Source organism: Rhopilema esculentum, chromosome 15 (genome assembly GCF_057945365.1).
Source record: "Rhopilema esculentum isolate cy_ngs chromosome 15, ASM5794536v1, whole genome shotgun sequence".
Classification (NCBI taxonomy): domain Eukaryota; kingdom Metazoa; phylum Cnidaria; class Scyphozoa; order Rhizostomeae; family Rhizostomatidae; genus Rhopilema; species Rhopilema esculentum.
The window spans coordinates 2,223,835-2,240,008 of record NC_142829.1 but is presented as its reverse complement, the minus strand read 5'-3'; the positions used below and the strand labels follow the sequence as shown (position 1 = coordinate 2,240,008).

At 35.6% G+C, this 16,174-nt stretch overlaps 1 protein-coding gene and 1 pseudogene across 2 annotated transcripts in view; both read left to right on the top strand.

Moving 5' to 3' along the window:
* The window catches only part of LOC135685061 (armadillo repeat-containing protein 2), a 29,739-nt gene extending 14,344 nt beyond the window's left edge, over nt 1-15,395 (top strand). For both annotated transcript variants that reach the window (XM_065200809.2, XM_065200810.2), the window contains exons 11-17: nt 351-434; nt 1,319-1,415; nt 8,198-8,323; nt 10,193-10,306; nt 10,914-11,046; nt 12,571-12,731; nt 14,701-15,395. In XM_065200809.2, the coding sequence (XP_065056881.2) occupies nt 351-434; nt 1,319-1,415; nt 8,198-8,323; nt 10,193-10,306; nt 10,914-11,046; nt 12,571-12,731; nt 14,701-14,870 (885 nt within the window). In that variant the 3' untranslated portion in view covers nt 14,871-15,395. The remainder of the gene's footprint in view (nt 1-350; nt 435-1,318; nt 1,416-8,197; nt 8,324-10,192; nt 10,307-10,913; nt 11,047-12,570; nt 12,732-14,700) is intronic.
* On the top strand, nt 1,423-3,868 carry LOC148958427 (small ribosomal subunit protein uS8-like; annotated as a pseudogene).
* Nucleotides 15,396-16,174: the final 779 nt, after the last annotated feature.

Genomic DNA, 16,174 nt, shown 5'->3' with positions numbered 1-16,174 from the left:
GTCGCGCGTCAATGTTATATGTATTTTTGGCAAGATTAATCTTTAAACTAAGAACTTAGTTCTTGTTTGATAGAGAGTAAAATATCATAACTTATTTGAAAATTAAGCAGAATTTAAGAGCACAGAAGGTAAATCTTAAATTTGAAGACTCAAATGCGGAGCGATGAGAAAATAATAGAATTGTCGAAGAAGGGCGTGTGTATCGGAGATTTGATTGATAAAAAAGAAATTAAGAGGTGCCTAAACGTGCTTGTAAGATATTTTTTTATTAGATGTCGTCACACCATGATATCTTCCTCACTCAAATTAAACATATTTTTCACACCAAAATTGTTTTCCTTACCTTTTAGGACTGCGATAGGAAAGATGGGGGCTCAAAAAGTGACAATGATGCTGACACGGATACTGAAAAGTCAATCGAGATTCTTGTGAAGGTAAAATCTGGTTTTTGTTTGAATTTTATTAAAATTTGTGTGGAAAAATTTTAATTGAATTTGGTTTTCATTTTGTCTTTCATCGCAGAATAAATTCGTTTCATTACTTCCATGGACGCATTTCTTCCATCAATTAATGTCTTTGTTTTTTACCTCTAACGCCCGTCGAATGTCATTGGAACGCCAATTTTTCATGTTTCATTTTGAATTTTGCTTCCGTTTCTGTCTACGGCTCCACAAGTTCCCTTTTACCCCGAAAATGCAGACATGATAGAACATGTTAAGGTTCACTTAAAAATTGTTTGATTAAGTGATATTAAACATTGTAAAACCCCAATCTTGGTTGAAAGGGAATTGTTGTTGCTAAACATGATACTTGTGATTGGCTCCGGGTTTTTGTAAATTCGCAAGGCAATGATAATCATTCAATGCCTAGTGTTTTTTGCTGATCTTGGCTAGGATTTGTTATACAGTAAACTCCCGATAACTCGAACCCCTCTTAACTGGACCATTTGCTAAGTCGAACTGATGCAGATTCCCCATCCCTGATACTTTTATTGAAAATCCCCTCGATTTCTCGAACATTCGCTATCTCGAGCCATTTCATTGGTCCTGTGGACGTGAATGCATGAGTTATCGGGAGTTTCTCTCTAATCTTAATCTAACATTGTTGTATTGACTTCTGTTTTTTGTATCAAGTTTCTCCTGGTTTTGATAATCATTTTCCATTATTGCGATTTGATATCTATTTTTTCATAGCAAATGTTGCTTCAACTTTCGATGTTGATTCTAAATCTTAAAATATGATATCATTGAAAAATTATAGAACTTAGCTGCTTTTCAGTTCATTTTTGAATTCTTAACTTTCTTATCGTTCACTGCAGACTGTGAGAGTAATTGCAAATATGTCCATTGACTCGGAAGTTGCAGCTGACGTTATTGAAAACGAGACATTCCTTGATATCATTCAAAATATTCTAGGTGAGTACTGCCATTGAAATATTTCCCTCCATTTCTAAAAAGAATTCACTTCACATGACTGGAACTATGACGTCATATCGTATAAGGTGTTAATGGTTTTTGCATTAGAAAGCAGCCTCTAAGCAACCATTTGTATAAACAAAGAAGTCTCTTTTTTGGCCCCATATAAGTTTGGCACCATGGTGCGCGTTAACGTACTCAATGATTGCCTGAAATCAATTTGCAATGCCGAGAAACGTGGGAAACGATAGGGCTTGATTAGGCCCTCTTCAAAGGTCATCATCAAGTTCCTCACTGTAATAATGAAACATGGATACATTGGTGAATTTGAGGTTATCGATGATCATCGTGGTGAAAAATTTTTGTAAATCTGAATGGAAGAATCAACAAATATTATGTAATCAGTCCAAGATTTGATGTCAATTAAACGACATTGAGAAGTGGGCAAGTTCCCTTATGCCTTCTTGACAGTTTTGATTTATGGTATTAACAACATCAAATGGCATTATGGACCTTGAAGAAGCAAGAAGAAAATAAACTTGAGCAAAAATCCTAGGTTACTTCTACCAAAAGAATGTATATAATGCACCGTTTTGGTTTTTGAATTAAGCTCCGAACATCAATCCTTGTTCCGTTACTGACTTGGCCAATGTGCAGCTATCATTTCAAAAGTTCTTTAGCCTTACATAGAAACAGTCAACTTCAATTTACTGAAAAAATGATTTAGTTTTCGAAAAAGTTCTGATATCGTTTTCGTTTTTAGATAATGAAAGGTTTTGTCTATTGCTCCATTGCTATTATTCGTCTGGGACGTTGGCAAAGTTAACATATTAAGTTTCTTTAATCAGCATAGATCTGGCCCACGATCATTGATCTTTTCATTTCATCAATATTTATGTACGAAACTTTTCAACTTCAACAATTAGCAATTTGATAATATGTCAACGATCTGATTTTTATATGGAAATGAAATAATCCAATGCGCTGACCAGAGAAATCATGTTTTGGGCATGTAAATTGAAAACGGTTGAAAAGATACCCCGTTTTCAAATAAGGAATTGGTTTTTCCTTCATTTCATACATACATGCAAATAAAATAACTGCAGATACTTATAACTGTTACATATAATAGTAATACTTTATCAACGACCATCGTTGATGAATTACAAAAGATGGAAACCAAGCTTAATCGTGAGAGCTGATTTTAGTGCATACACCACCAGTCTATTATCGTTTGTCTGGCTCTTTCGGTACCGTGTATGGCACGAGTCTCACGGAGATAAGTCCATGGCTCATCGATCCGTCTTTAGTTTAATGGACTAAATGCATTTAAGATATCATTGTGGAAACTGAAACCTTTTTGAGCAATCAATGGTCTTATCAATAATTCACAAAGCTATTTTGAAATCACTCAATGTCAGCTCTGGCTCAATTAAGCCAACAAACGTGGATTTGCCAGTCGCCTTTCCAATTTTCTTTCGATTGGAGTTAAATCGCAACTTTGTTAGTTTTCGTCTGATAGATTAGTTTTCTAGCTAAACAGCAACTAATTATCTTGTTCTAGTGTTTGACTGTTGAATCTCTATAGCAACAGGTAGAAAGAAAACTCATTGCGTCGCAGGTTTTAATCACTTGTTTCCCCTACTAAAGTTTGTATGAATGAGATGGCTTTTTGTGATTTATAATTTACTGCTTGTGTTTGCATCGTCATGAGAAACTGTTACGGTGCAATTCATGGTTTTCGATCAACAATTGGGTATTTATTTTCCATTTTGTTTTTCGGTACCTGATTCTGCCATTTAAACTCTGAGGAGTGTCAGACCAAACACTCAGGATGCTGTAAAATTTTAGCTTCCTTCAAAGCCGTTTTCAAATGTTGTACCGCTAAAAAATTATTAAGATGGTTTTTTAAACAAATATTTTCCAAAGACAAAATTATTGTGATGAGTACGCTGTTAACAAATTCTAAGTACTGGATCTTGGATGCTAATAATTTTTTGAAATTTTTACGTTTCCAGGGATAAAAGCAAATTTTGCCTCTTAATTTTCTTTCCTGTAATAATTCAATCCCAAATTGTTATAATAAACAAACATTTGAAAATAGCATGAAAAAGCAGAAGCATAGCATATGGAATCAACTTTTGTTTGGCGTCAGATAATCACGTTTATACTCTGAAGAGTGTCAGACGAAAAGTTCAGTATGCTATTTATCCGCTTTTTCATGCCATCTTCCAATTTTGGGGTACCAAAAACGTATATGGTAAACAAATAGCTTCAAAATTACTTAAGAAGCTTTGAGACCTGTAGTTCATAAATCTGAAGAAAAATCCAGTACAGAGGTTTTTTTAACGATTCTTAAAGAAGTAATTAAGAAGAAATATATGAATGCAAAAAGCTGTTTCTCGGCCTTGTGAAAGCATAAGTTATAACAAAGAGCATATGTCTGTGCAAAGCATAGAGCAAAGAGAAAGAAATCTTTTTAATTAGCAACGACTATATTTAGTTTTATCAAGTGGGAATATAGCTTTTTTATGTGGTTTTTTTCTTTTTTTACAAGAAACATATTTGTTTCATAATACCTTTCTCAAGTACAAAATTTCACTCATCTGCTAAGTCAAAATTCTTTTAATCGAGCAGTAAGTTGGACCACGCATTCCATATCAAACTGACAAGAATTTCTTTCACGATCAACATCAAGTAAGAAAAAGTTTGAACATCACCAGTTGTCAACTCGTCACCCATTCACGTTATTTCAGATAATATCGCTAAAATAACATTTGCAACTGTTATTGGAAAATGGCAAACTTTTTGGTAAAGGGGTGTGTGAAGGGCGTCAGATTCTTTTAACCTTTGAGCTCTGGTGCGTTTAATAGCTCATTGTTGAAAAGGTTCCTCTAAGATCTGTCCTTTAACTTTGAAACTCTTCTTTTGAACAGCCTGCTCACCAGTTTAGGTTCTTATAACTTTTGTAAAAAATTGTAAGTTCAAATCATTGTAAACGGACTTCTCAATGATATTTCTTTTTCTTGGCAAGCCAGCGATTTATGAATAATGAACTATAGATTTTGCTGTATTTTGCTACTGTGATGTTGTGTGAATACATCTTGTATGAATGCGTCGTTATGTTCGTCTTCCCATTTTGCTTCATTTATTCATTTTTTATTCTTTTGAGCACGCTTATTTATCCACTGTCAAAAATTGAAATATTTAAAATCTACCATGTTTGCTTCGTGAATAAATGTTTTGGGAATTGCATTAAAACTTCAACGAAGCATTTGCTTATCTCACAAATCAAATATTATACCCTTAAAGAATTCTACATGCGCTGTGAATCTTATCAACTTTATTTCAGTGAATTTTTCATCCGGCTGTATCCGGGATGGTTTACATCTTCCTAAATCCTGCACCAAATCGGTCAAGAATTATCAAAAACACTACATATGCATGTTACTTGCATATTCATGTTTCATCAATATTTCATAACACAACTGCTCTACTTCTCATTAGCAAGCTGAGACTAAAGATGGCGCTAATGCCCTTCTTTGTTCCTATTGCTCTTTTGTCGCGCATAATATTTTCTCTAAAAGGACGTCTTTCATGGACAGTAACTATTTCTTGGTGTTTTATAAGTATCTACGGACCACCAAGCATAATCTGTGAACCTATGACGTTTTAACTAATATTTTCATAAGTAACCAACAGATATTTGTCTGAAAACGCTCCGTCAGTGGCATGTACGAACGTTTCATTTTTACGTATGTTCTATGGAGGCTGCGGGACTTTCAGGACAGAAATTGTCTGTTCTTCTGTTTCGAACGATATTCTTTCAACTACAATACACAAATCACGTTTTTTTCACCTCTCTTCTTTGCTGTATAAAACTCAATTCAGTAAGCTTCAATAGGAATGAACTTGAGAATAGTGACTTCTATTGTCATTGTGTTACTAATTGATCGGACAAAGACAATTTTGCTGTGCCAAGTCTTTTATCGATATGTTACTTCATGAAGGAAATAAACATAGTCAAATAAACAAGTTTAAAAGCTCGCAGTTTTCTCATCGTCCGCAGGCAGCAGCAGGGAGTTTTCCCATGGAAGCTGGCACCAAATGATAACATGCCTCCCTTTCAGGCACCGAAAATAAATACATATTTAGTGATAAAGCATGAAATTCGGTAATCTTCGTTCTTTGCTCTCAAATCATGCTAAAGCTTTGAAAGCAAATCTTCACATGAAATCATATTATATTATATTATTTTATATTATTTTATTAAGCAACTGTCTTTATTCTATATTATATTTTGTTTTGTTTCATTCCATATTATCGTTAATATTTCATGAACGTTTTAATTGTGTTATTTCTAGCGTTAATTTTTAATCGTATTACATTATTCATTATGCTACATATTGATTATAAAACAAAGGATATATCGCGTCATATAACAATATTCTTTATTGCGCCAGGCTTTATATTATGATGCAGAAATAAGCATTTCTGAAGCCAGTTACTGATCATGTCCTTTTATTTTGATTTTATCCATCTTTATTGCAACTTGTTACAGGAAGCAACGTCACTCAACTCTTGATCTATTTGCAAAATAATCGTTAAAACTGTTGCAATACCTTATAGTATTTCTCTTGTGCATAAGCTTTGCTGTTTGAAATGAAAATATGTAACGCGTTCTGATTTTATACGACCTAATACTGAATGCGCTGTCACATACATTGCTAAGCAAATGTACAGGAAAGTTAATGAAGACGGTGATATGCATGATTTTGTGGATGTTACGGTGTTAAATCGTTGTTGTATTTTGAGTAGCATCGCTGCATCTTCGTGGCCGCTGTGAATTTAGCCTATTAAGTGATGAGGATGTGAACAAAAACGAAGGATTTTCGGCTACAAAACACCTGACACCGGGTTGATATGATCTGCTTGCACAATCAAAATAAGGTTTTGCGTTTGAAAGACTGTTGTTCTTTTGTTGCAATTGTTGGTAAATTACGCTCAAGTGCAATGGGACACGTGAAGTCGCTCTGTGAATGCCTAAGTTATCCTTTGTTTCGCCTGACAAGAAGCAAGCTGCGACTTGCTTCCTGTTCACCTACGATATTCCATCTCTAGGTCATCAATCTTATCGCTCTGTACTACTAGCGAACTTTCGATAATCACCCGAAACGCTTGTCACGCTCTCAACTGATAATTTTAAATGTTACTTCCCCGTGTTTTATCGTGTTTTCTGATAGGGATTCCTCATCATACAATGAATATTCTATCACTTAAATGTCTGACGATACTTTTGTTAGCTAATTTCATTTGATAATAGGTTTTAGTATAAAATTAAATTATTATTCTTTAGATTGTTTATTCATTAGTATTTAGGCTAACAGACGTCATAATTATTTGTTATTATAAAACATTTTTAAATGAATTTGGGATTATTGATTGTGACGATCTACAATGCTTGCCAAAAGTACTTGGAACACGCAGATCGCTTCAGTCAACTCTTGTAGCTGTGTTGCCCTGTGTCGTGTTGCCCGTTCCCCAAGCAATGTTAAAAATACGCCTCAGCCATTTTGTTTCTAAAATACATGCTACGCTCGGATAGTGTATTCATTTGATGAATATTCCAACATTTAAGGGGAGAAGGGGAACAGCTAATGCGAATGACAAGTATGTTGTAGGTGTTCCAAGACTTTTGGTAGATATATAAGGGGACATTTTCACAGTCTCTTGCTGCATGGTTAAAGGCATTGAGTCATGGTAAATAGGCCTTCTCTATAGGGGTGCATTTGATTTCGGTGTGATCGTTGCTGTTTCATGTGATATTTGCATCCGTTGTTGACAACTTGCTATTGATGAAATTTTGTCAATCAGTACGAGGTGAGTTCATGTGACCAGTTCCAGGTCAACCAATAGCATCGCAGTCATGAAAATCATGACTCAGCGGATTTTGGCACTTAAAGTATACCCAATCCATTTTATCATGACTCGATGCCTTTAAAAGTATGTTCATGACAATTGCAAGAAGGGATAACTCGATATCAGCTAACACGATAGTCTGTAAGAATTTCAACTCAAATAGAACCGCTGTTGAGTTCAAGATCTCCGAATTCAACGTATAGCATGGATATCTATGAAGTGAACAGTTAACAAAAGCTGTTTCTTTGTGATTTAGGTTTCTTAGTAAAGTAGCAACTGTATTTGTTATTGTAAGGAAATGCTAACCATTTTTTGCAAAAAATTGTAGTTTTTTATTCTCTAGTTTGTAAAAAACGAGATGTATTCAATTTGGGAACATAAATTAACATCATTAGAAGCATTGACTCAACTGTTTAGCATAGTTTCTGTGCAGACGGAGGCAAATAATCGTCAGCCACCATTTAGATATATTTTTTTGTTTACGATGTAGGTAAAAGCTTACTTTAATTATTTTTATTTGACAGAACTTCTACAAAACTCAAACTCTGCTAATCAATTGAAATGTTCGAAGATATGTAATATTTGTTCGTATATGACCCGAAAGAAATTAGGAGGTCACTTTGTAAGAGTCAACTAATTATTCATATATTTCATTAATTTAATAATCGTATTACGATAGCTGAAGGGTCATTTGGTGTCCAGAAAACCATTTAGTTATTATTATGTTCCACTATCGACCTCTGAAAACATGGCCTAAAATATAATTATTGTTTTATCAACTGAGGCCTGAAATTCCTATTCTATTTCGATACTGTACTAGCCAAACGTTCGATTTGTGCTTTTATTGACTTTCTCTATTGTAGAAATCAAATCAGAAGGGCCAGTGATTGAAGAATTATTCATCAACACAGCAGGAATGTTGAATAACCTTTCGTTCTATTCTCCTGACGATAGCGCCTTTTCGAGGCGAACCAAGAATCTCACTGAAGGTATTTGCTAGAATTAATTCACAGTGCATAGAATGTTTGTTGACCTATTTATTGATCGCGTGGCAATGCTTTGAAATTGTGGGTAGACCCTTGCAAAGCTAGTCTTTCCGCGTCTACCCGCGTTTCCTTACGTTTGCTTTAACCAGAACTATCGCAGGAAGTTTCATTATAGAAATATTTTTGTTAATTTAAAATATAGAAATGGAATGGGCTTTAAGTGCAGACGAAACATCATGCTTGTTCCGCAACTGAGACTGGAAAGTGTCTTTAAAGTGTTAAAGAAAGTTAAGGATTTATATCAAACTCGCTGACTTTTACACAAGCCAAATCGAAATTATCTTCAGCATTCTCTTCAGCTGGGAAACCTAGGTCCAATCGAAAACAACATTAACTTCTTAATCAGATACGTTGATTTCTTTGTCTTCAGCAGGAACAGTCTTTGCAAATGCCGTTTTTCCAAGTCATTACAGTCCTCCCCAGCTGGAAGGCTGGCAGCATATCGTTTCCAGCTGTAACTTTACCTTGCAATCAAATGCACTCTTTTTTTACAAGAACAATTTTATAAGAACACGAGCCTCAAAACTGGTCAAAAGTTAAGAAGAAATTAAGAACAAGCTGAGGCTGAGCTTCTGCAAAATGCAATTTTGAACAACGTTTTTTCTCAAAATCGAGGATTTTTAGCGATGTGTGAGTGCTTTTTCGGTGAACATTCAAATTTGTCACCTCCTTAGAGCGAAAAAGCTAGCAATAGCACTGCTTACACCCTTTAATTTAAGAACAAATTAGGAACAATCCAGCCTCAGATTTTCGAAAAAATTAAGAACAGTCAGCCTGAACTTAAATCTACTGGTTCTTATATGAAAAAAAGAGTGTACCCACCCGGTGATAAAAATACATTTATGTGAATATGTTTTTCATGTCCTGCAGCCACTAATCGAAGGCTGAGGTTGTTTGTTGATTTCCAATCCTGTCATAGCAGAATCAGAGTTGTATTTTGCTGTAGTCGCTGTAGGACCCAATGTATTTCGCATCGCGTTGTTGTTTTGATGCTGTAGGACCCACGAAAATTGTTTCTTGGCCTAACTACGTCAATATTACCGAAAATCTAAATAGGCCGGAGGCTAGAAGCTTCGAAAGTGGGAAGAAAAAGTTTTTATGGAAAGACAGATCGAGATAGAAAATCAATCTGATAAGAGAAAATGGAAGACAAACTGTTAGCAACTCTCTATGAAGATAATAAACGAAATATTGAGAAATGTAATGACTAAATCTCTTGCACGCATGTTCATCAACTTGAAGCGTTCGCCTTTAGTGCGATATTTGTTTATATAATGAACAAACACGGGGATGCAAGAAGAAAAATGCTTTGCTCGGAAAAAAAGTTCGAGGCTTGAACGAAATAAGTTCAAGTATATATGACTGGAATCGAGCTCTGGCTTACGGCGTCAAAAACATTGAGCTAAATGGCCTAGTGAAATTATCAGTAACTTTGGAAGCCACCCCTGGATGTCTTCACCACAGCCAAGACAGTTGTTTCTTCTTTTCGGCTTTCTAAGTCTTCCTCAGGGCCATATATCCATGTATATAATAATTGTAAGCACAGGCTTTAATATATGTAAGCCTATAAGGATATTCCACAAGTTTTCTTAAATGGGTTATGTCTTGTCTATACCATGCACCGCGGAGCAGGGGGGGGGGCTGGGGGCTTTAGCCCCACTTTTTGCAAAAAATGCCATATATTAAGTAATAAACTACCAGTAAAGCCCCTTTTTATACGGTTTTAGCCCCCCCCATATTTTTAGACCCCCCACTTTTCTCAACGCTCCGCGGTGCCTGAAGCCCGAATTTTAAGAACCCTTCCTTTTGCAGCTCTTATATGCTTGCTGTTTATCGACAACATGGACTGTATCATAGAGGCGACAAGGGTGTTTGGCAATTTGACAAGATGTAGAGATATAAGAAACGTACTCAGAGAAAGAAAAGGTAATTTTGTTTTGCAGGATATCATTTTTATTCGTGATTAATTTGGCTCTGGTATGCTATCACCCCTCTTATAATAGAAATTAGTTTCCCTATTTCTTTCTTGAAAATGGAAGTGAAAAACCAGCGCTGTTTAATCAATTGGGATTTCCCGGTCGATCAATCGGATTTTCCATCCAAGCTTTAGCCAAATTTCGTTTAAACTAAGATTTTAAACAGTGAATTCGCGTATCAAAACCTGCTGCTTGAAACTGATAACTTTCAGCTGCTGTTTTGAAAGGAATTTGATAAAAGAGCTCTTTCAAAGTGATCTTTCGATATGAAATGCTGTATTTCAAACTTCTATTTTTACCCATTCATCACATTTGACACCAGTTGGCCTGTGGTGGGCAAGATTTTAGTTTAGAGACTGAATTTAGATTTAATATTCAATACAACATTCTGGAGTTTTCTAACCTCGTTTTTTTATTGTACGGAATCAACAATCCTGCGAGAAGAAAAGTTTTTTCTAATTTTTGGCAATTTCATTTGATTTGTTGCATTAAAGGTAAATTTATTGCAATTTCATGTTTATCTCTCGCAAACCTTGTAAAACTCTTTTTTTTTGAAGTCGTGCAAATGTTGATTACTCTTTTGGAGTCAGCGGACAGAGAAGTTGTTTTTTGCTCCTGTGGAGTACTGATAAACCTTATGGTGGACAACGAAAGTAGGCAAATTTTTCAAGAAAACAAAGGAGTCAGAAAGTGAGATTTATTTTATTTAGGAATTTTTTTAAATCGAATTTCGTTGGTGAGTTTTCGTATACCAGACTCTCAATGCAATTACACGACTATCGAATGTTCTGTGTTTCTCTGTATAATTCTTGGGTAAGTAAGTCTTGGGTGCTGTGTTTCTCTATATAGATATTTTTACAGCTTTCATTCTGTGTATCTTTATCCCTTATTTGGTGCACTGCCTCTGTGTTAAAAACAATTTCTGCTAGCAAGAAAACAAACGACATATACAAATAATTTTTTATATCAAATATCGTAATTCTTCAAACGAGTGCCTTTCTTCTCATTGACACCCCCTCCCTCAAAGGTTAATCAGTTTCTGATATTTGACAATGGTGGCTAGGAGAATTGTCACAGTGATGGCGAATAAATGGAAATTTATGATGACCTCGAAAAAGAGAACTAATTAATTGCTTTCTAATACGTTTAGAAGATTCCCCGACAATCTTCTTTACTTTTTGGTATTTGCGATCTGAAAAAAATGATCTCAAACTAATTAGTAACCCGCTACAAATAAGAGCCTAGCTATATTGAAATTTGGCGCGGGCCCTTGGCGCTGATTCGAGGATTTACAGTATATAAACCTTTGGATCTTTTCCCCTGGACATATGTATCACAGTTTATCAAAAGCAAGCATGAAATGCTAACTCTGTCAACCGCGATGCTCATTTGAGTTTTATACTTTGGCACTTAAGCTGCAAATTACTCAAAAAGCTATTTAGCTCAAGCATCGAAAGACTGCGTATTTTCGTTCCTTTATCTTCATGCAGCACTATTATTTTTTGTAAAATGCAAGAGTTTCAGAAATTGATGTATGAATTAATAAATATAGGGAGCTTCAGGCTAGCATCCGATTTTCTCATAAACGGAAACTGAGAAAGGGACCTTTTTCTTATAAAGGCCCCAGCTAAACAAAGGATTCTACGATATTTCTCATGCATTTCCTTATAAATATAAAGTAACGAATGAAGATAGATATGAACCATTTGACGTGCTCAGTTTCGAAATTGTGAATCAAAAAGCAGAAGTCTTCTGTCGTTACCTCGTGGTGAGCCACCGCAGTTAATTGGCGTGGTTCGAGAATAATAAATTTTGCGCCAGTGATTGGCCATTCTTCTTGTTTGCGTTTTCTAGTGTCATGGGGAGTCTGGGCTTGGACTAATTAGGAGAGCCCTCAATGAATGGAGTACGAGTTTCTCTCCCACACTGCCCAAGAAATTATTGCAAACCTGACAAGCCAATTTGATAAATAATTTCACATGACAAGCAAATATCCTCAATGTTCACTCCCACTATCCCTGAAATGAACTTATCTCAAACGTTATTATTACCAACGTTCTAGGCTTTACTTAAGTAAAATAGGCGTTAAACTCTCTTAGGATCTAATACCAAATGAGATGCATTTTCGTCATATAAATTTAAGGCATCTTGCAAGCCTTAAGTTAAAAAAAGCTAATGAGAAATTCATAACCCACACGTTGCGCGATTCTTCAGGCTTGTAGATGCTCTGAAGGACTTTGGACAAACAGACTGGCAGCTTTCCTGCATGATATGTCAAACTCTTTGGAACTACAGTGAGAAAATAACAAGTGCTGTCTCGTGTTTTGGTGAAGAAGAAACTGAGGATCTCATACAAACTTTGCAGGATTACACAGGTAAAAATCACTGTTTTTTTAATTATCTCTTCATTTATCATATGTATTATATATTGCATGGGCTCCGACAAAGATTGAAAAGTGGAGGGGGGGGGGGGGCAAGGAAAAATTTAACACCCAAAACAAAAGATTTTGAAAAAAACTCTATTGTTTTGCAAAAAAGTCCCCCCCCCCGGCCCCCCCTTCGTCGGAGGCCCTGTATTGTACAATAGAAAGATAGTGATTGAAATAGCAAATTTGAATATAATATTATATGTTCATCTTTGATACCCTTACCCTTTGCTGCTAATTTTTACATATACCAAAATATGCATTAAGCAGTTGGGATTAAATTTTGGCTGAAATGCATCTCTTCATTGCTAATATAGCTTAGAAACATGGGAAATCTAAAAAAGCTGTAGAGTAAAAGATTAAAATGCCAATATTACAATTCTAAACACTGCAAATTTACCAAACAACTAACCCACAGTACACAGTTGGTATTGATAATACTGTACACCCACGCTCTGTCGACGGAGCAGCTTTTGTGCAAAATCAAACCATTGATAACCTATATTGACTGCATGTTTCTACATGATTATACGATATTGTTGAAAGCGATCATTCCCAAGATTCTCATGTTTTAAAAAGCATTTCACCTCTGCTGCATGTGCCAGAAACAGACATTGCAAGAGCAGCACAGGTGATAGCCTGTTCTTGTTTATCTAATCATTTGCGAAGCTCCACAGGCATCTGCTCTGACGACGCCAGTGTTTCAAAATTGCATGTTTCAAAGAAAAGCCGCATTCTTTGTTTCCGGCCTAATCATCTTCCCGGTCTTATTTGCATCCCTGAAACTAAAAATATGCGCTGGAGGGATTCTGTTTTGGTCACTAGCCATTTGCAGGTTTCTTGCCATCAGTACACGCGATTTAATAGGATTTGCGATCGTAAACTTAAGATTTAGCTGTTATTTTTCTAAACACTGTTAACCCGTATTGTTCTTTGAAGAATGATAATATTGCTGTAGCGGATTTGCATTGACGCTAAATGAACTCATCATGTTAGGCTCAGGCTGTTATGAAGTTAATTGAATCCAGCTGGAGTGGATGTATGTGATGTTGGTGAACAGAGCTTCAAGCCGTTGCAAAATATTTTTGCTCGTTTGTGGGAAAAACGAATATATTGATATCAAGCACATTTAGCGATTATTATATTCTATTCCAACTTTTATTCCCCATATTGCACATTAAATTATTTTCATTTTTATTATTCTTTACAGTATTTTCAACTCCCCCCTCCCCCCCCATCTTTCAAAGTCGATGAGCTTGACTGCTTCAAAGTTTGGCAAGCATTACACTTCGGTCTAAGTTATCTTTCTTTCAAGACGTTTTCTTCCTTTTACCTTAAAAACCGTCTTTTTACCGGAATATTTCTTTAATTTATGCATGACTAAATCAGTTGCGATGGGAAAAAATATGAATTTCGATATGCTGAAAGGTTCATGTGAATGTTGCAATAATTTTTCCATTGAATTTTCTAGTGCAGCAGCAACTGTAGCCTCTTCGAGTTAACGTCTTATTTAGATTTTGAAAATGGGTCTTGCATAAATATTTAGTAGCCAATATATGCTATAATCCAAAATCAAAGAGCTTAAATATCGTTTTCCTAGGTTCTCTGCACAGACTCGGTTTTTTTGCCAATGGAGATTTCAATACACTTCTCTTTTTGATACATCAAAAGTTTGCTGAAATTTTCAGTGTCGTACTCCCAAGCATTTCGCACACAAAAACATAAGTAACCTCGGTTATTAAAGGAATCCCTCACGTATCTGAATCTCCATTTATGTTTTTAGCATCAAACTACAAATTAAACGATGCTTTTGCAGTAGTGTTTCAGCCTTTGAGCTTATGATCATAGAATTAACTTACTACAATACTGCAAAAATGCATTGCAAGTCGTGATTAAGCCAACTTTTGTTGATTTCTAGATCCAGAGGTAGCCTTTGACTATAGCAATAATCCTCATATTGATTCCGAGGCTGTCGACCTCATGATGCAAATATGGAATGAGCAGTTTGAGCAAGTTGGAATTCGGCTGTTGAGCAGAATCGAAGATAACCACACGAATCTGAGGCCACTTGTGGCAGAACCAGATTGATCTTTAGTCTTTTGACGATCCAGGATTCTTGGCTAATGGAAGTGCACTCGTAATTCAGCATGCCAGTTAGACGGCATAAAAGGAAGAACTTTACCTGATTGTGGAGTTCAACGTTTTTTCGCTGTGTCAGAATTTTTGTGAACCAAATAATGTAACCTTCGCAGCTGGGAGTAACTAGAGCGAACGGGTAAAGCTGCTTCCAGTTCAATGACCTTTAAAATGAATACGAAAGAGGATGATGGCAAGAATGGTCGAATGGTATGTTTCTCCAAACGAGCAAAAGAATTGTTGTGGCAGACCAATCTGACTCGATTGTGGCTCAGCAGGATCAATGTCATTTAAGAAAATAGCTAAGTCGTTTTATTTTATTCAGAACTTAAAATCATCCAAGTTGTAAGTATTCAATAGAAATATATCTGTATATGTTGAAAACACGCAGTGAATAACCTGATAAATGTGCAAAGAGAAGTTCGTCAAGATGAAGTTTGTTAAGATTACCCTGTAAATGAAACTTGTTCTCTCGTATAGTTTGTCTCTTTTATTTACATTTCTAATGGCAGCTTTTGATATGCACAACATGCATTGGCTGTATTCCTTGCATCAGTTCTTTGTATCTAATGTTAGCTTGTATACAGGCCTGCTTATCATGTGAATCTTCAGGTGGCTTGCAGTGCATATGAAGTGAATTACTTTTATTTGTATTGACTACAGATTTTGGTGTATACGGTTTCATATCTTGGTTGAGTATGAAAACCAACGGGGGTACATGTGCCATAATTTTTGACGTCGGTTTGTTTAACAAGCAAGTGAAACTAAATAAACATTGACGTCTGTACATATATGAAGAATGGTGATTATAAAACCTGGTAAGTGCTAATCATACAAAAATTGATATTGTTTTCTGTATTAATTTTCGTTGCTAGGAAAACAGCCTTGTTTCCAGGTCTCTGTGATGAGCAGTCCAGCTGTCCGTTGGATCAAACTACCCAGTGAATCAAAAGGGTTAACATTTCTTTGCCACATTAGTTTTTAAGTGAAAATCTGCGAAACAGCTTTTGAATGCAATTAATTAATATACTCAACGAAATGACTATGAGAGCTGTACCAAAATATCATAAAATGCAATCTGCTGCCACCAAGCTACAGTAATTCCAAGTGTTAAAGTAATTATGCTTGTCCTTTGTCAATGCCCCACAAAAGCTAATTCCGGTAACAATTTATTCGGCGTCGAGAAATTTCAGTCTAAACTTTAATGGCGAAGGCTTTTCAACCAGCGACATAAACATCTCTTCATAACTTCTCTA